Source organism: Berghia stephanieae, chromosome 1 (genome assembly GCF_034508935.2).
Source record: "Berghia stephanieae isolate SIO BIC M18660-M18661 chromosome 1, UCSD_Bste_1.3, whole genome shotgun sequence".
NCBI lineage: Eukaryota > Metazoa > Mollusca > Gastropoda > Nudibranchia > Aeolidiidae > Berghia > Berghia stephanieae.
The window spans coordinates 45037106-45057344 of record NC_088360.1 but is presented as its reverse complement, the minus strand read 5'-3'; the positions used below and the strand labels follow the sequence as shown (position 1 = coordinate 45057344).

Below are 20239 nucleotides of genomic sequence, written 5' to 3'. Positions count from 1 at the left end.
GGTTTGCTTTTTTTCAATTCCAGAATTCCCATTTGAAGAAATAAAATTGATAAGAACAGATTTTTCTGGGGCCCAAATTTGACCAAATTCTGAGTTTTTCTTTCACTTTTGAATTTGTTACCATAATTTTAACAGAAACTTGAAAATATTTTCCTGGTCTTCACCCTGGGTCTGTTTCCAAGTGAAAACAATATCGCTTCTATTATGAAACATTTCAAAGTTGTAATTTATAAAATACTTCTGAAGAATTGTAAATACAATGAAACAAATGGGAAACCTCGTTTCACAGACCAATGAAAGGTCCACAATGAGAAAAAGGAAAACCACTGACTCTTACAAATTCTAATGAACTTTTGAAGACCCTCCATTAATCATCATCATAGCTTGTAACTCCAACACCGAATCCACTCCACAGCATCTAGGGAGCAGACTAGGATTATGATCAGTGCGCTGGGTCCGTCCTGGCATTCTATAAGGACGTGCTCCATCGTCTGCTCTGGGCATCCACTTTTTCATGCTTCCAGCTGTTTCTCCTAAGTTTTGCCTGTGCTCTGTTCAGTGTTAACCATTCATTCCCGGAGAGTTCAGTTCCGTAGGGCAGCTCTTCTCTCGGATCTTCAACTGCTTCATTTGCACGATTGTCCCACTTCCTCCATATGGAAAGTTTGTAGACAGCTACATGGTCAGGGTTGATGCTTTCTTCCATCATGAAGCTCTTTCTCAACGTGTCATTGGGTTGTGGTCATGGAGGGGGTGCCTTGGGTCCACTTTCTGTTTATATTTTTGGGCTTTGGGGGCAGTGGTTCTTCAAATGTGGGGAGGTGCAATGCCAGGAAACAACAAATAAACTATACACAAACAAAACAGTCACAGCTTGATAGGGAACAGACCTCTTCATTCATCCCTACATAGAACAAAAGACAGACATGATCAAAAGGTCATGGTCACTAATGTCTGCAACAACCATGGCGCTGGATGATGATGATGATGATGAGAGAATATAGGTTTTATTTCTGTTACTTACAGCCATCACAATTGAATCAAATCTGGAGATTAGAGTAAGGAATTCCAATCTATTAGAAATCATAAACAGCCTACCAATTCTTTCCAACAAAGTGAAAGCAGGGTTGTACCAGGATGTCAGCTTCTCCTCTTTGGGTTTCCGCACCAAATTCTCACCACTCAGGCCACTGCAAGGTACAAAAGTCACATCTGACTCTTTGAAACGGGCCTGCTTGGCAAGAAACTGTCCAAGTGTTCGTGTGATGGTTTCATAACGCTCCTGGCTCCATTCCACTGTGTCCATCTTATTGACTGCAACAATTAATTGCCCAACACCTGAAACATGAATAAACATTGTATTTTTGTGAGTGTATACTCCTGTTAAAATGTCAAATTCTCACTGCGAAAATCCATCTCAAATGGAGATGATGTAGAACAAATAAAAAATTAATTTCACACTTATATGGGGGAAGTAATCTGTTCTGAATGAATTAAATTTCCAAAATCATACCGTGGAACCCTAACCTCTGGTGACATGAATGACAAGGAACAGACCTGTCAATTATATTTCAATAAAGAAGTATGATTGAATCTATGCTCAAAGCCAATTCTAAAAGCCTATTTATTTAAGCTTTAAGCTCAATACATCTGAAGTTTCATACAAAATCATATATGGGCAATATGAGAGCATGACCTAATAAGTTATACTGAAAATCATTTGAAAAAAAAAATGGCTTCATTCAAATGCTTTGAGTAAATATGCATGCTATCTCATCTTCTATTCCACTTGTCAAAATGAGTATATCTTAGTTTAATTTTAGGGGCAAAACTTTAAATAGAAAATCCAAGTTATAATTTATATAGGTATTTCTATAATGGGAACAAAACTAAATCAATGCTAATCTAATCAAAACATTCAGACACTGTGATTATCATAAAATGGAATAGAAGTTTTAATTCAATTTATGTCGTTAAATGATGTGGACTTTTATGGTTTAGTCTACATCAACAAATACATAACAATATGAAATTAAATGGAAGCTTCAATTTCATAAAAGAAAACAGATAATGTGGACGATGATTTCACCATGTTTTGTTGATAAATGGGAAACCCGAAACGTCCACATTATCTGATTTCATTGCGTAAATTGAAGCTTCCATTTAATGTTCTTTTGTTATTTATTTCTTCCTACTTCAAGCAGAAACATTTTCTTAATCAACACTTCAAGACAAATGAGAGATGAATTTCATTTCATGATTGTTATTTATGTCTTTGAGTTTAAAGCAGCACCATTTGGATTAGACACTGTCACATGACTTACCAAGGGATCTTGCTAGTAAAGAATGCTCCCTTGTCTGTCCACCTGCCTCAAAGCCTGTTTCAAATTCGCCCCTCGTTGCATTGATAACCAATATGGCCACATCAGCTTGGGATGCACCTTAAATCAAAATATTAAGAATGTATAAAAATGTAAATCTTGTCCTGCTGTCAAGTTTTCTCATGAAAAACAAAACAAACAAAAATATGTTACTTCACAGTTAAAATCTAATCTAAATCTACCGTCTCCCAACATACAACAAAATTAATGACAAATCTATTCATTATTATACCAACTTTTTATTACATCCATTTTGATCAGTTCTCAAATACAAAATAAAAGAAAGAAAAATAAGATAAGATAATAAATATAAAGAAAAAGAAGAAAACAAAAGGAAAAAGGAGTCTAAAAAAAGTTTGTTTGTTTTTAAGGGTTTTACGGCGCTTGCAACACATTAAGGTCATATCAGCGTCAGTAAAAAGGAAGAAAATGGGACAGTAAAAAGTTCTAGAATTACAATTAAAGTACAAAAGAAAAGGTAAGACAAAGGGGAACTGGTTCAAAAAGGAAACAGATGTAGATTCCAAGAGCACACCGCCAAAGTACTTAGTTTGAGATCACCTAAAAGTCTCATCCAGACACGACACAAGCACAGGTCCCAACTAAGAGGAATACACTCAAATGTTTACCAATCATATTTATTTTTTTTTTTGTTTGTTTATTGCTTTAGGTCTCTTCCAACACAAATGAGGTTATATGAAAGACCGTTGAAACAAAAAAACAAGCAATCTAACAAAAATAGTACAAATGTAAATCAAAATCATAACCTAAAGATATAAGCTAAATTATAAATAACCAAGAACAAACAGGCAGAAGATTTACAGAAAAAAAAAAATCCCCTGTCAAAAATACAATCACAAACCAAAGAAGCAGGATAGGCTAGTAAAGAGAAGAAGAAACGACATCACTATCGGATCGTACATCCATGCGAACATCATAGGTATATGATTCAAGGGTGATGCTCCCATCCAACCACCCGCTACCAATCATATAATATAATATGCAAACTAAACATAATACAATGCATAACAGAGAGATGATTTACAAGGAAAAAAATATCATCTCCCAAAACAATAACTATGCATTTGACTGTTTCCCTCCCAGCCAGGACTCCAACCAGGGCCAGGACAAAACCAAGTAACCTCATTCCAAGACAAGGACAGAAAGCATGTTGGAAAACAGATTTAAGGGGATAGAAGACACAGTATGTACCTCCCTGCCCACTATGGGAAGTCAGGATCCCCACCCAGGAGTCTAAAAAAAGGACAAAGGATTGACTGCATACATTGAATCTTCAATTAACTTATATATCATTTTAATTTTATTGCTAATTGATCTGTAACTGTAAGTTTGTTAAAAATGTCTTTGACTTGCACACACACAGAGAGAGAGAGAGAGAGAGAGAGAGAGAGAGAGAGAGAGAGGGAGAGAGAGAAAAGAGGGAGAGAGAGAGAGAGAGAGAGAGAGAGAGAGAAGAGAGAGAGGAGAGAGAGAGAAGAGGAGGAGAAGAGAGAGAGAGAGAGAGAGAGAGAGAGAGAGAGAGAGATTTAGCATCCATGTATTCAAATCTCATCAAAAATAATGTGGTCTTACCTGTTATCATATTAGGTATAAAATCTTTGTGCCCAGGAGCATCCAGCAAGGTCACAATTTTTTTTTCTGTTTCAAACCTTGTTTGGGCTACATCCATTGTAACACCTCTTGACCTGGAACATGTATAAATTTTGTCAAAAGAATTGGATTCAATAGTCTGATGTCACGTCACCCATCGTGGTTCTAAACAAAGAAAATCTGTACTTTTTATTCTTCATGCTGGCTAGAACTTTTCATATGTCTTCTGATCAGAATGTGTAAAAGACAAAACATGATCAGATTTATGGGGGTTTTTTCCTCTGGATACGCTTTTATGCTCGTCTGAGAAATATTTCATAAGGGCATCCGCCATTGTTCCGATAGTTTAGAGCCAGTTACTAAGTTACCATGCGTCATTACGAGGGAAGTGACGTTACGACTGTTGAAGCGTATTGTTCTATTGTAAACATTTTTGAAAAGAAATAAAAATTCTACTCACAACTAATTAAGAACAGCAACTTACTATTATGGATCTGGATGAAAAAGAAAATGATAGCTTTCAAATTGCATTCTAATTATGATTACTTTCACTTTCATTTACTTGAGCTATTTACAGTCAGTTCTTTCTATCACCTTTCAAAAATAAAGTCATTCTTTTCCAACACATAAAAAATGCTGATGGTAACAAAAATTGAAAAAGGAGGAAAAATTTTAACGATTGCCTTTAAGCCCCATTTTACTCCACTAACCCCCACCTTTGAGAAATTGAGATAATAAACTATCATTGATACTGTAACAAACTTTTGGAGAGTCGGAAACTGTACCCATTTGTTCCACCACACATCAAGTCCCAATTTGCCATTATATCTGATTGGGGGAAATGTCGTTTTTTAAAATAAGGAAATTCCTCCTCCAACTCCAAAATCACGGATTTCCGTAGATCCAAGGAAAACCATCAGCAATTAATGAAAATAACACTCGAGAAAAATCTAATATCATTACCTTTCTTCCTCTGTTTCATCCAGGACCCAGGCGAATGCAAAGGAACTCTTTCCCAACTTTTTGGACTCCTGTTCATATTTGTGCATTGTTTTCTGATTGACTGAACCCAACTGATAAAGGAGATGACCCATTAAAGTGCTTTTTCCTGCATCCACATGACCTAAAAGAGAAGGGTGAGAGGAAAGAAAGATTTGGTATAATGTTTGAAAATCAGTCCATTACCCAAGCTTCAGGCTCATATCATAAAAATATACATAAGAGCCTAATCCTAAAACTTACAATATCATTACGCTTTAATGGTGGGGGTGGGGTGAGGGGTGTAAAGTCCTTACTTTTCTTTCTAAAAAAAAAATGTCTTCCATATTCTTCATGTAAGTTAAATTATTGCTATGACCTGGCAGAAATTTACCATTTAAGACATAATAGAAAAAACACTTACCAATAACCACCAAATTCAGTAATTCTTTGTCGCCATGTCGACTGTTGTATTCACTCATCACATCTACCTTGGAGGCTTTTGACCTAAAGATTATTTCGATAGAAAATAGCCTGGTACATACAGCAACATGTGTCAAAACTTCTCTCAAACGGCAAACTTTATACAAGTTCAGAAAAGTTAGAAACAAACCAAAAGCAATCTTTAGTGGAAAATTTTAGATGTGTAAGAATCACAAAGGAAAACAGGATTTGTCAATTTAAAAATATGCTTGTTATATTTGGAAACAGGAAATAACATAGGTCCTATACACTTCATTTTCTGACCTTAATTTTATTTTCTTTGGATCTAATAAAAACAAACAATACAATAAACTTTATTTAAAAATATCATTATATCATGACTTCATCAATATCAGAGAACTTACTTAGATTTAGGAGTGACAGGTACTGATTGACTTGATTTTATGGACTTCACTGTTGACTGAATCACTTCATCATCCCCCTCTAAACCCATGAACTCCACAGCAGATCGTAGATTCTTATCAACTTTGGATGACTGATTGTCTTCTGCTTCTGTACTACTAACTTCATTTTGCTTATTTACACTAGCATTTGAAGAAATTGCACTTGAATTTGAAGATTTTGAATTTTTTCTACTTGATTTGGGAGAAGAATTGGGACTATTTTTGACATTATTCACAACTTTAAGTTTTAGTCCTGATTTTTTGGGAGTACTAGCAGATGCAGAAGCAATTTGTGATTGTGCGGATGGTTGATCTTCGGGAGCTTCTTGAAATCCTATAGTAGCTTTGGCAGCAGATTTGGACGGTGTGACAACAGTTTTAGGAATGGAGGAGGACTGGCTCTCCGAGTAGGCTCCTCCATTGTTTACAACAGGAGGAATTGTATGGGAGTTTAGCTGTGTAGATTGGAATTCTTTTGAGCTTGAGAGTTCTGTTGTGGATGCTTTAAAGCAAAAATAATAGTGAATAGTTTGAAATAAAATTACATTCACATCAAAAATAGTTGGTATGAATTTCATTATTGACAAATTAGCATAGCATGTTATTAAGCCATGAGACCCCTAAAGTTGTATTTTACCACAATGTCTTTGGCATGAAATTGACAGTAACTGCTTGCTACCCAATGAATAAGACAATTGCACAGTAATTTTTTCCAAAATTAATAAAAGATCTGGTAAGGAAATGGTTTCTGTGTCGGAAGGAAGACCTGAAAGATCTCTGGTTTAAACTGGTCAATTTGCATAAGACTGGTATTCTATACAGGGTCACCTGGAATAATGGTGAAAAAGAGGGGGCAGTGTCGCAACGATAATGAAAATCAAAGATGAAAAAAAAACATAACACAGAAAATTTGTTAATGACTTTGCAGTGGAAGGATTCAAAATTGAATATCTCTTTTCAACAAGAGAATGATTATTACTAGCCAATGTTTACACTTGAAGTGTTACGCATAATGATGTCAAGTTTCTCAACCGAACAAAATATAAACGTAGAGTAAAGACACAAATCAATTAAGCTCTGAATAATAAATAAACAATCAGATTTTTCATGTTATCATATTTTATTTTTTTTTTTCAACAGATGTAAAAAAACAACAGTGACTGAAAATGGAAAGATGAATGATTATTTGATTGTGGTTCATAACAGGTAACATTGGTGCAAGTCTTTAAAAACAAAATTTATATATATAAAAAAAAATATTAAAAAAACAAACAAGAAAAAAGGATAACATGTTCATAAAAAAAAATAGTGGTGCATGTCAACTGGTGAACTATGCAGAAGCTGAGACTAAAATTTTGTGTAAAACATAAAATTTTTGCAATCAAAAATCTGAATATCAAAATATATTCAAGAAAAAACTGGAATACTTGCACCAATGATGAGTAACATGTAAAACAACTGCTGGTAGCAGTCTTCTGCAATTGATCATCAGCCCACTGGTTATCTGACATTTTTTAAGCATTTAACACTATTGCTTAGCTACAATGTATATCTCACTCTATTCCTCTCAAGTGACAGTGACACATTTGAAATTCTTTCACTATAATTATGAGAAAGACACATTATTTCAATATATTGATTGTACACTCAACAGGCACAAAGTTAAGTCCTTGGAATAAACTCTTTACTCAAAATATTCTCTCACCGTATTCAGGTGTAAAATGAGCACCTGGTCAGTAATAGCACTGTCTCTGAGAAATCAAAATTGCAAAGTGCCTAAAAGGCGTCAATTCTTGTCCACATCTAATTGTGAAATTATACTTTTGGAACCCCTTGTAAAATGCTTTGATCACACGAAGTGAACATTGCGGTATAGTGTGTGTATATATATATATATATATATATATATATAACAATTTTTCAATGACTTTTTTTTTAAAAAGGCATTTAAAATCGAACAAATTTTTGCTTATTGATATTTAAATGCAACTTTTATGTGTGAATAGAAAAACGAAAGTATGACAAAGTAAAAGTTTTTTGTGGCCAGAATTGTTAGTTCCATTCTTTAACAAATGAAAAAAAAAAAAATTTAATCAAAAATTTGGATTCCATTTTAGTTCCCAATAGCATAACATAGCATAACACAATACCACATAATTGATAAATAACAAAATCTAACAAAACCAAGTTATTTCAAGATTTGCATAATTATATTAGAAGCAATCTATGAAAATGTTGAATCAATTGAATAAAAATTTTACGAGATTTGAACTATTCAGAAAAATACATTTGAAAATTTGCATAATTTCTTTAAAATTATTATAATAAAGCCCTTTGATTTATCATTTAAATACTTTTATATTTTAAGTTAACAATGTTTTATGATGATAGAAAGTTTATTTTACCAAACGAAGATGTTCTAATTTGAATATTCAGGTTACTTTCATTATAATTCTAATATTTCCTAGAATCTTTCCAGAGAATAAAGGGTTCTGAAGAAATTGCAACATGATACAAGGCATTATTTAATCATCTTGATAATAAAAGCTCCTTTCATAAAAATTGAGTCATCGACAAAACATCGACTTGCAACAAAGACATCTACAGCAATTTTACTGGTCTAAAGAAGAGGGGTGAATAGCCCATCAACAAAGAATGAATTTATAAAAGAAAATAGCTCCATACTTGTCTATAATATTTCTATACTCTTTTGACAAAATATGCTGCTCTGAAAGATTGGGAGTGTACCAGAATAATACCTATATTTGCTATTGAGACAAAAAAAAGTCGCAGGATAAAGACTTGTACCTATTACCCAAAACAGCTGCAAAACAGATTATTTTTTATTTCTTCACAATAACACATATCAAATAATAGTAGTCTATGAAACCCAGTTGATTATAGAAGTGGAAATTATTGACATTAATATTGAAAGTTATTCGTTCACATCACATTTTGAAATACTGCTTTATGGACCCATATGAAAAGAAAATAAACATAATTAAGTCATTATCTTGTTCTAACCGATCTGATACACAATTACATATATGAGGCATGAAAACTTGTACTGTTTCTTAATGTCAAATTTCATGACAATGTTATTCATTGAATCATATAAACAAATTAAATGGTAAAAGCAACGTTTACCACTAGCTGCAATTTGAAGATAATCTGATTGTTTGACATCCATATCTTTAATAAATATTTCAAGAAAAAACAAGCAACAAATAATTTCACACAAGGCAATAATTTCCCAGTGTCAAGAATCACCAATATTGAATTCTTTGTCTGACCGCATAAAAGCCCTTTTCTGTTTTTCTTTGACTATGTCGTCTGGTGATAAAGTTGAAAAATTAAAGGAAGAAATTTTATGTAACTTAAACTGAGGATACAGCACTCTTCTTTTTTTAATTTGCTCATGACACGCAAAACTGGGATAGTTCATTTTTCTCTTGATACCACGCTGACTTTGTTCACTGCCAAAAGTTTCACAAAATACAACAGCCGAACTAGATGGTGATGATACTAGAGACACATCAATACTTTCAATGGCATATACAGGAGTAAAATCCTTGTTTTCTTTGAAACCAGTAACTGATGTTATGTCATTTAAGTCACCTAGAGCTTCAGAGCTCCTTACAGTTTTCTCATCCCCTAATGGCCTCGTGATTTTTTTTGAATTTCTTAAACATGAAGTTAAAGATAATTTTGTCAAGGACTTTTCAGCTGAATTAACTTTTGCAGAACTTTTGCTTTCTGTAGCCCTTTGCGCACGTGAGACAGAGACTGTTTTAACCCTAGAAAGTACACTTAATGCACCTAGCTTAGAATCTTTCATCACAACTCCAAGAGCACTTTGCAAACTTGTTTTGTGCCTGTTAGCCAATTCTGACAAAGAAGTATTAGATGGGGGAGTCCCCAACATTGCATTGTTAATTGTATTCTCTTGTGCTAATGACACAATAGATTTATCTGAGCTTTTCTTCTGATCAAAACTACTTTTATCATCTCTTTTGCCAGCCAAATGCTGAATAAGAAAAGCAGAGGAGCTCTCTCCAAGTTTCATCTTGTGTCTGTCTTGACTACATTCTCCAAATGATTTGTGTTGTTTGGCTAGATCTGATAACGAAAGCTTTCCACTCTCATCGTGTGATGACTGAACGCTTAAGTTTTTATCTAATACTTTACTGAGATCTGATACTGTTGAGTCTACATCTTTGCTTGCTTTGTTTTGAGTACCTTTCTTCTCAGTTGAAAGTTTTGCTAACTGTGCTAAAGAAACTTTTCCTGAATCAGAAGTTTTGGTATTTAGTGATTTATCATTCATGCAGTGATGTTTTTTGGTGTTCTGTAATGAGTTTGATTGTTGTGCTAAGTCTGTCAATGAGATTTTTGGCTGCTGCAAAGTTGTTCTTTCTCTTTCCTTTTGTAAAGGCATAGATGATGAACCAGTAGAAACCAAAGATGTATTTTTTGGAGCCTCATCTTTCAATAAACAAGAATCTTCATATTTTGTGGTTGTATGCCCAGAGGACGAGGATAAATATAGATTCTCAAATTGATCATTAATTTCATCACTGCCGGGGTTACTTTTAAACCTAAGCAAGGATGGTGTGTGATATTCTGGTTTTGCAAGAGACTCTAAGCTTTGAATATCTGCTAATAACTTGTTAAGTTCATTGGTATCTTCACAATCATCTTACCTTACATCAGCCAGCACACAAAAGACAATTGCATCGAGGTCAGAAATGGTGATGGAGTTGCAACAAGGGGAATGCAGGGACGGGTAAAAGAGAAAAGAGGAATGGCAACATGTTAAGAACTATTTTTTTTTTTTTGTTTGTTTGTTGCTTTAGGTCTCTTCCAACACAATTGAGGTTATATGAGAGACCGCTGAAACAAAAAAACAAGCAATCTAACAAAAATAGTACAAATGTCAATCAAAATCATAACTAAAGATATCATAAGCTAAATTATAAATAACCAAGAACAAACAGGCAGAGGATTTACAGGAAAAAAAATATCCCCTGTCAAAAATACAATCACAAACCAAAGAAGCAGGATAGGCTAGTAAAGAGAAGAAGAAACGACATCACTATCGGATCGTACACCCATGCGAACATCATAGGTATATGATTCAAGGGTGATGCTCCCATCCAACCACCCGCAAGAACTATTTTAAAGACATCAATAGCTCAAGGATGATCTAAAGATAAAAGTAATAAAAGTGAATTAGAAAAATTAGTTTTAATAAAAAAATAACTTTTCTGCATGATTACATTTCTTTTCATCAAATATCATGAAAACATTAGAAATAATAATAGTAATAGTAATAATAATAATAATAATAATAATAATAATAATAATGATAATAAATATAATAATAATAATAATAATAATAATAATAATAATAATAATAATAATAATAATAATAATAATCATAATAATAATAATAATAATAATAATAATAATAATAATAATAATAATAACATTCATCAGGCTTGTCAACTTTTTTCAACCCCTCCTGTTCCCCTCATTGGGGAAAACTATAAAAATATGATTCAAAATAAGCCATTCAACGCTTATTTTAAGTTCATTATTCCAATGATTTATTTCTATTTGGAAAATTGGGAATGAGAACAAATAGTTGGAATTCAAAAACAAAATCAAGCAAGTTGACAAGTCTGAATAGTAATAATAGATCAATTCATTGACAGACAAATTTGACCGTTTCCACACACACACACACACAAAAAAAAAACAGTCCTAATTTAATGAAAGAATTATGGTCAACATCATGTCTTAAACTCAAGATGAAAAGTCCTTGGAAGATGGATTGGGGAAGGGTGTGCACAATGACTAAGATGTCAATTTCCGAAAGTCACATCACATCTGTAGAAAAAAAAAAGTCAAATGATAAAAAAAAAAAATTCACCTTGTGAGCGGTTCCTAATCCTTGGCTGTCTTTGTGGCTTTGGAGCATCTGAGTGGGAGGAGATATTTCGTTTATAATTAGTATATTAAAAGTCAGGGCTGATTCTTATGTAGACGGAATATACCTATTAACTCAACCAGCCCTGATCACGGGTTTATCCGTGATATCCGCTACAATACACTAGTCCTGAACACGGATATATCCGTGACAGACTATTCTGCTCAAACTGCTGTTTACTTGTTGATAAGCTAGTTTTCTAAAAACAGACCATAATTCTATTACTCTTGAATGAATGAATGACCACTCGTTTTCCACAAATTTTATAAATAGATTGTTTCATCAAACAAGGTGGAGTGGGAAATATGTGTCATTTCCCACATACTCTCACTGTAAGGTTTTCAAGATGGCAAAACATCTGTTTACTGCAAGTGTTTCACTTTCACAACCAAGCATCGTCCTGATCAATGCTCATCCCGAATAGTATAGAGTTACACTATTTTACTACACATAATAATACTTATAATAATAATAATAATAATAATAATAATAATAATAATAATAATAATAATAATAATAATAATAATAATAACAACATCATTATTACATTTTTACATATAGTATACTGCATGACTTCCTGACCATTTTACGATAGGACCCCTATTTCACTTCTTTCCCCAATTTTTTACTTTTTCCAAATTCTAGGGACATTTTTAAAAATGCTCTCATGTTTTTGAGCTTACATGTATTTTTTTTTGTCCTTCCACGTCCGTTTAGAACTAGTATTGATTGTTATACCAAAATAATTTTAAGGAGATTTCTTGAAAAAATATTTTAATGAATGTTTGAAATTAGGCTAAAAAGCCCAGGGCTTGGGCATCTGACAGTCCAGTCAGTTCCAGGGATGAAAGAGTTAATTCACCATTAGCTTTGGAGCATCTGGATAGGAGGAGATGTCACATTTATAATTGGCATATGAACAGATCTAGGACCAATCTATACATGGACTAGATCTTGTAATGTACTAGAGGCTTTGGGGGATTTGAAGGGAAGATGATACTGCATTTATTGAGACCCATGTACTACTACTATTACTACTAAAACAACTACTACCATTACTTAAATTTGCAAAGATTTTTATGTCTCATTTTTTTAAATCTTTGTGGAAATAAAGCTAAGTAAAAGTTGACAAATACCAAGCTGAAAATCAAAGACCTTTCAAAGACTCAAAACCAAAAATTTCATTTATCCAACAACAAAACATTATGATATTATTTATGAAATCTGCTCCATTTGTCTGAATATTGCTCAAAAGTTTTTTTAAACTCTAGAGGTGATAGGGCTGATTTCAGTCACACCCCCCCCCCCCCCCCCCCCCCAAAAAAAACAAGACCCAACTTTTGTCAGTAATCCATTGTTTTTTTTCCAAGAGATTTACAACTGTGCTTCTTCTCTTTTCTCGAGAAGTCTCATCACAGTTACTAATTTCTCTCTGAAAACGATGGAAATGACAGTCATATCCTAGATCCTGACAAAAGTCGCACATTAAGTCAACTCAAAATAGGCCCTGACAGCTGTAGGGTTAACAAATTATACCAGCACCCAAAAAATGAACAAACCTTGTGGTGTAAGTAATTCATTAAGGCTTTTTTCAACGCTGAACTGGTTTCTCAAGATGGCATCAACCATGATAGATTCTGGCACAGTTTCCCCCATAATGTTGTGAATCTCCTCCAAGCAACTGTTAAGGCGAGCTGGGTCAAAAACGTGGTTGGAAATGGGGAGGGCAGGAGAGGTGTGGGGAGAGATGATTGTTCATTATTTCATTCAGATAAATAAGAAAGAAGAATTTAATGGCATTCACTATCTTATCTAGAGATCAAAAACAGCAGTAAAATGAATCAATTTCAAGGATTTAGATTTTTCTGATCTCATAAAACTTATATAGCATGAGACTTAACAAGCAGTGACTGATAGGGAATACAAATAAATATATCATGATTGCCAGTACTTAAGTAACATAATTTTGATGATGTCAATCACAAATCATGTGAGTAAGAACTGTAGTAACACAATTTTCAGCCTAAAATTCTATCAAAAGTATAACAGAGCACTCTCTCCCTGGACACAGAAAACAACAGAAAGCCATGAAATGTTTGTTCTTCACAACTGGACAGTTTTGACAATATAGACTTGTTTACTTTTTGTGTTTATCTCCAAACCCTTCTCTTCAGCTTACACAGTTCGAGATAGCAACACACTTGCAAAATTTAAGACAAAATCTCTCTATTAAAAGGATTTTGTTCTAAACGTTTTGTAAGAGTCAAAGAGATTAGTCGTGATGAGAAACAATAAGCTCTCACCAAAAATGCACAGTTGTCAATCCTAAAACAAAGGATATCGCTAAGTCTCTCTTTACAGCTGTCATTGTCTACCTGTTGTTAAGACTATGCCCAGCCCCCTTGGCTACAATGACATCACAAACCCATAATGCAAAGCCCTGCCCTCTTTTGTCTCTAATAGAGTGATAACACACTACTGTAGCATTAAATCCCACTCACTCTCGATTCTTCAACCTGTCACGATTTCATCCATGATGAAATTAAATCATGATATTTTGTTTGATTCATTTCTTGAAAATTTGTTGCAAATAACCAGTGACTTGTATATAGAATTAATTCCATTTCTTGGGAAATATTGCGATTATTCGGAGTAGGACAGTACGTACTATTTTCACCTTCATGACTGACTAGAAAAATAGACCTCCATGGAAGTGAATTATTGAATCATTGCAAAACAGTTTTTAAAATCTCTCGTCTAATTAAGAAATGACACATACAAATTTTCTTTTCTTTATTTATATCAAAAACATGTTACCTTGATCAGTATCACTTAAATTTGAACGAGCTTGACTGACATTCAAACTGTCGTGTAAAGATGAGTCTTCTTGGTCTTCATATTCTTCAACCTCAACTTCATTGATGACATCATCTGCTCCCATGTAGGAGGCAAGATTCGTATTACGCTCTCTATTCCAGGTAAACTGAGCCACTGAAATTATCAAAAGGTATAACTCAGTTTCTAACTGAAAATTAATTTTCATTTTAGTTTTAAAGTATGAACAAATAGATGGTAATAAAATAATAATGATGAAACATATTATCACATTTAAAGGCAGGGATGTATCTGCTCTATATCATGGATGATGAAAATATGTTGTTTTGTATTTAAGGCTTTTACGGCAAAGAAAATGGGATAGTCAGAAAAATTACAGATTTACAATTGAAAGTACACAAGAAAAAGTAAGACAAAGGGGTATCGTTTAAATAGGGAACAGATGAAGATTCCAAGAGTACACCATCAGTGTACTTGTTTTATGTTTGTTTTTAAGGGTTTTACGGCGCTTGCAACACATTTAGGTTATATCAGCGCCAGTAAAAAGGAAGAAAATGGGATAGTAAAAAGTTATAGAATTACAATAAAAGCACCCAAGAAAAAGTAAGACATAGGGGAACTGGGAACAAATAGGGATCAGATGTAGATTCCAAGAGCAGACCACCAATGCACTTAGTTTGAGATCACCTAAAAGTCTCATCCAGACACAAGCACAGGTCCCATCTAAGAGGAATACACTCAAATGTTTACCAATCATTTAATATAATATGTAAACTCAACATAATACAATGCATAACAGAGAGATGATTTACAAGGAAAAAAATATCATCTCCCAAAACTATAACTATACATTCGACTGTTTCCCTCCCAGCCAAGGAGCTCCGGCAAGGATCAGGACAAAACTAAGTAATCTCATTCCAAGACAATGACAGGAAACAATTGGGAAACGGGTATGGGGGGATAGAAGACACAGCATGTACCTCCCTGCCCACTATGGGAGGTCAGGATCCCCACCCAGATCAGTGTACTTTGAGATCATCTTGAAGTCTCATCCTGACACAAGAACAGGCCCCACTAAAATGTTTATAAATCATTAAATATATAATATAAAACAAAAAGATAATACAGTGCAAAACAGAGATGATTTAAAAGAAAAATAAATATCTTCCAAAACTAACACTATACACTTCACTGTTTCCCTTTCAGCCAATGACTCCAGCAAAGGAAAGACAAAACCAAGTAATCTCATTCCAGACAAAGACAAAAAGCAATTGAAAAACAGATATAGGGGTATAGAAAACACAGAAAGCGGCCTCCCTGCCCACATTGGGAGGTCGGGAACCCTATTCAGGATGATAATACGAGTTTTAAAAAGTAGCAAATAAATTCAAATCAGATATTTAATTGACTGTTTTAATCATCTGTGTCGCATGCAATAAAAAAAAATTTAAAAGAAAAACCTACTGTTATAATAATATTCAAAATAACCAACCTCTAACTTTTAATATATTTTTAAAAACTTATGCTAACCTGTCCCGGGGGAAATGCAGTAGTTATCCTCATAAGACCTGGAATAGTCATCGTCATCATCATAATATTCTATGGATAAAGATTATTCATAAATGAGTTGATTTCATATTGTAAATTCATTTTTTAAAAATGTTTTTAAAGAAAAAGCCGGAAAAAATAAAGAATTCAAAATTACAACAATATTCCTACTTACTTTATTAAAAAAGTTGAATTTTACGTATAAATGTACATTTCCTTTGTTTAAAAAATCCAAAATAGGCAATCCCTTACGGATTATAAAATAAAAGAATGGCTAAAAATAAAATCAAGCTCATAACTGCTATTATTATTACTAGCTACATATTTTCAAGAGTGAAATTGCCTAGCGAATTGTTGGATACTACCCAGTACCAGATAAAGCCCAGAAAAACAGGAGTGGTTTTTAAAGCTCCAAGTACAAATCAAACTTCTACTGAATTTTTTTTTTTTTAATGTTGATAATATCACTCTTTAGTTTTCCAGAACTTTTAAGCAGACAATTTTCTGAAAACAGATGTAAATGCTTAAATTTGGGACTGACAAATGGCCAACCCGGTTTATCAAAGATTCAAGAAAGGCTTTAATCTTTTGTAATGAAATAGGTTGATAAAAATAAAAAATACATGAAGGAAGCTGAAGGCAAAACTATGTAAATATCTGAAATACAGAAGGATGTATCGTATGTATGGAAATTGTTAAATGTGTTAGTGTTATGTTTTTTTGTTGTTTTAACTGAGCTATTGTTATGAACTGTTTTCATATTGTACAGCACTCTGAGGTTATTCAGTGTTGTGTGTCTTTTCCTTCTTGGGCGTATTTGTGATGTCACATCTTCATCTCAGTATAAAAACACCTGCTACAGGCTCTCTTTTTGATTCAACATGATCACTGTTTGCCTCATATACCAGGATGTATTCCCAAATCTATTTCGATGGAGAAGCATGCCTTGTCCTTTAAGGCATATTACCAGCCAATCTGGTGGAGATAATTGCTTCAACTTCATTCATATCATTTTGTCTTTACCATTGTGAATCAGGCTTCAAAATTCAGAGTGCTGGTTTCTAGGAATCTAGCATTTTCAATTTTAACAGAGAAAACAACGTACATGGCGATTCTCAATTAAAATAAACTTCCCTTTCTAAGAAGAGTAAAGGAAAGAGTGAGATATCGCTAAGAAGTTAGTAATTAGCGAATTAATCTTGGTGGTTCTTGAAATGTCTAGCAATAATATTCTTAAAAAGTCAATTGCCAAGGAGTGAGTCTTGGTAGTTGACAGTTCATCAATTACCAAGGAGTCAAATTGGTGATCAGGTGCACAAGGTAATTTCAGTCGAGCCTCTATTTACACACATACGAATCTTGAATCTTGTCACTTTCCTCCAATCATTCATTCGTTGTCAATCATTGTGGAAAGGTTTGAGTCTACACACGTCAGCATTTGTTTTTAATTTTTATATGTCTTTTCTGAATTCCAAGATGAGTTAAAATCATATCAAAACAAAATTTACTGTTGTTTTCAGATCCAAACAAAGCAGAAAAAAAAAAAACAGAATAAAGTGGCAAATCCCTGCCAAATAAATCAAGCCTGATAGATTAAAAAAAAACAAAAAGTAGAGGAAAATATATTGCACATCGCCATAATAAGGAACAATTCATAGAAAGATTTGTCTTTGTGCAATTACACCAGTCCGTGGGAAGTAAATAGATAATAATTGTCGATTTACCAACTGGCATGCAAGAAAGAAGAAAATGGGAGAAAGACAGAAAAGAGAAGAAAAAAAAAAGAGTAATATAAAACAACACTGATTGAGTGAATGACAGAGCAAATGACAGAGAAACAGTGAGAGAACAGTGAGAGTAGAGAGAGAGAGAGAGAGAGAGAGAGAGAGAGAGAGAGAGAGAGAGAGAGAGAGAGAGAGAGAGAGAGAGAGAGAGAGAGAAAGAAAAAGAGAGAGGGAGAGAGAAAAAGAGAGAGAGAAAGAAAGAAAAGAGAAAATGACAGAGAAGACAGAATGAGAGTAATAGTATTTGTTCACCACTCCATAACTCACTCATAACAATAACATTAACATCACTTCGTGACACATATATATTAGGACTCTGTGTAGGTACTTTGGTAAACGTCCATTTGGCCCTCCAGCAGGGAGCCGATAAAAGGGCTAGTGGCTGTGACCCGATTTTTTGGACTTTTGAGTGATGGGTCTCAGAAAAAGTTCCATAGATTTTTTGTTTATGGATGGATTTTAATGACTGATGTCTTATTTTCTTCAGGAGAAATTACTCTATCGTTTGGTGTAGTTTATTTTAAAATCATGACAATTTAGTATAACTTTTGATTATGGATAAAATAGGGTATAATTTAGCTTTGGATAATTAAAAGATTAGAACTTGGTAAATCAAAATTTCATGCTGGCTCGTTTATTTAACATCTTAACTTTTATATAAAATTAAATTCAGGGCAAAGTTGTATACCGCATCCATGAAATTCGTTCCAGCAAAATCCTTACTCAAATATTAGCGGCCATTTTAGACCAGTTTTGAAATCCAAATGGTGGTTACTACCGGAAATGCAATACTTTTCAGGTCACAAAGTCCGTCAGTAAATAACAAAGGCAAATAGAAGACCATTTTTCAGCCTTTAAACTAACATAACTTTTCTTCTGCTTATCTGATTTTCACAATTTTGGTATCATTAGAATCGTGTTGAAAGCACTTTAAAAGATATAGGTTTCATTGAGCTCAATCCAATTTGAATTTTTTACCAAAGTACCATCTGTGGCAGTTAAATAGTACCTATATGCGTAGTTGACAATTTGCCAAGATCCTTGACAATTACCGCTAGGTACCTATTTTAAGTATTTTTCAAATTTTAAGCTGTGACTGTGAAACTATGGTGAAACTACGGAAGTCCTGCCACTGCCAAGTTTTCTTTGAGACTTTGACTTTGAGTGAGGGGGTAACTAAATATTATTAATTATTTATTGGCTGTCATTATTCCCAGACGCCTGTCTGGGGATAATAAAAATTCGTTATCCCCAGACAGGTGTCTGGGGATAACCAATTTTTGTTATCCCCAGACACCTGTCTGAGGATACTATCCCCAGACGCATGTAGCAAGTGGGGAGAAAGATTTTATGCAAAATGCCAAACTAGGCGTGAAAAATACCAAATATTCTGGAAAAAATACTAGTGGTTGTGTCCCAAAACAGTTAATATATCAAGTGATATTTAACACAAGATGAAAGTAAATAGTGATCAAATGTCAAATCCAGCTCTTTTAAAAAAAAATATTTTAAAGCAAATGGATCAATGAAATTTCTTTTGTTACTTTGATCTGAAAACGTCAAACTGGCAATTCGACTTTTTATTTTCAACCAGGAAGAAAGTTGTTAATCATCAAATCTGTTCATAGTCCACCAACCATTTAAATTTTCATTACCAACCTACCTGTTAACTTTATTGATCATCTCTTGTTTCTATAATTTGCTCATTCTGGCCACAATTTCGGGGACGACCGGGAATAATTTTTATGTCGCGGACGAATTCCTAGGCCATGGTGTTGTTCGCCCCAAAGCCCAAAACCCACACCTGTTATTTTCCTGTCTGCTTCGCACAAGACAATACAATTTAGTATCACACGTCCACAAAACTAGATCCAACAACATATTTTTATTCGAATCAGAGATGAAAATAACTACCAAAACAAGGAAGCAAAAATGGTGGAAATATGTTTAGCTCATATATGAATTTAAAATATTCCGATAGCGGTGTGGATAGGCAGCTCAGTGGGTAAGGCCACCTTTCATTTTACTCCTTTTAGCTGCACAGATTCGACCCAGTCGCGACCCCCCCCCCCCCCCACTCATTTTTTTTTTTTTTTTTACTTTTCTTTCTTTCTTCTCAATTGATTTTCATTGTTTTCACTTTTGTTCCGAGTTCCGAGCAAGAGGTTTTTTTTAATCAATTGAATTTTTTATTTCTCCGATAATATTATTTCATTATTTAAT

At 33.7% G+C, this 20239-nt stretch overlaps 1 protein-coding gene across 4 annotated transcripts in view; it reads right to left on the bottom strand.

The window, feature by feature from the left end:
• The window catches only part of LOC144975881 (HBS1-like protein), a 37733-nt gene that overhangs the window by 15633 nt on the left and 1861 nt on the right, over positions 1 to 20239 (bottom strand). Inside the window, exons 2-11 of one of the 4 annotated variants that reach the window (XM_078920067.1) lie at positions 16215 to 16283; positions 14667 to 14840; positions 13409 to 13543; positions 11793 to 11840; positions 5819 to 6359; positions 5395 to 5477; positions 4956 to 5115; positions 3975 to 4087; positions 2325 to 2441; positions 1099 to 1338 (exon numbers count right to left, since the gene is read on the bottom strand). In XM_078920067.1, the coding sequence (XP_078776193.1) occupies positions 1099 to 1338; positions 2325 to 2441; positions 3975 to 4087; positions 4956 to 5115; positions 5395 to 5477; positions 5819 to 6359; positions 11793 to 11840; positions 13409 to 13543; positions 14667 to 14840; positions 16215 to 16283 (1680 nt within the window). Of the gene's footprint in view, positions 1 to 1098; positions 1339 to 2324; positions 2442 to 3974; positions 4088 to 4955; positions 5116 to 5394; positions 5478 to 5818; positions 6360 to 8647; positions 10556 to 11792; positions 11841 to 13408; positions 13544 to 14666; positions 14841 to 16214; positions 16284 to 20239 lie in introns of those variants that run through there. The other 3 variants (XM_078920073.1, XM_078920078.1, XM_078920084.1) reach the window with 3 other exon arrangements.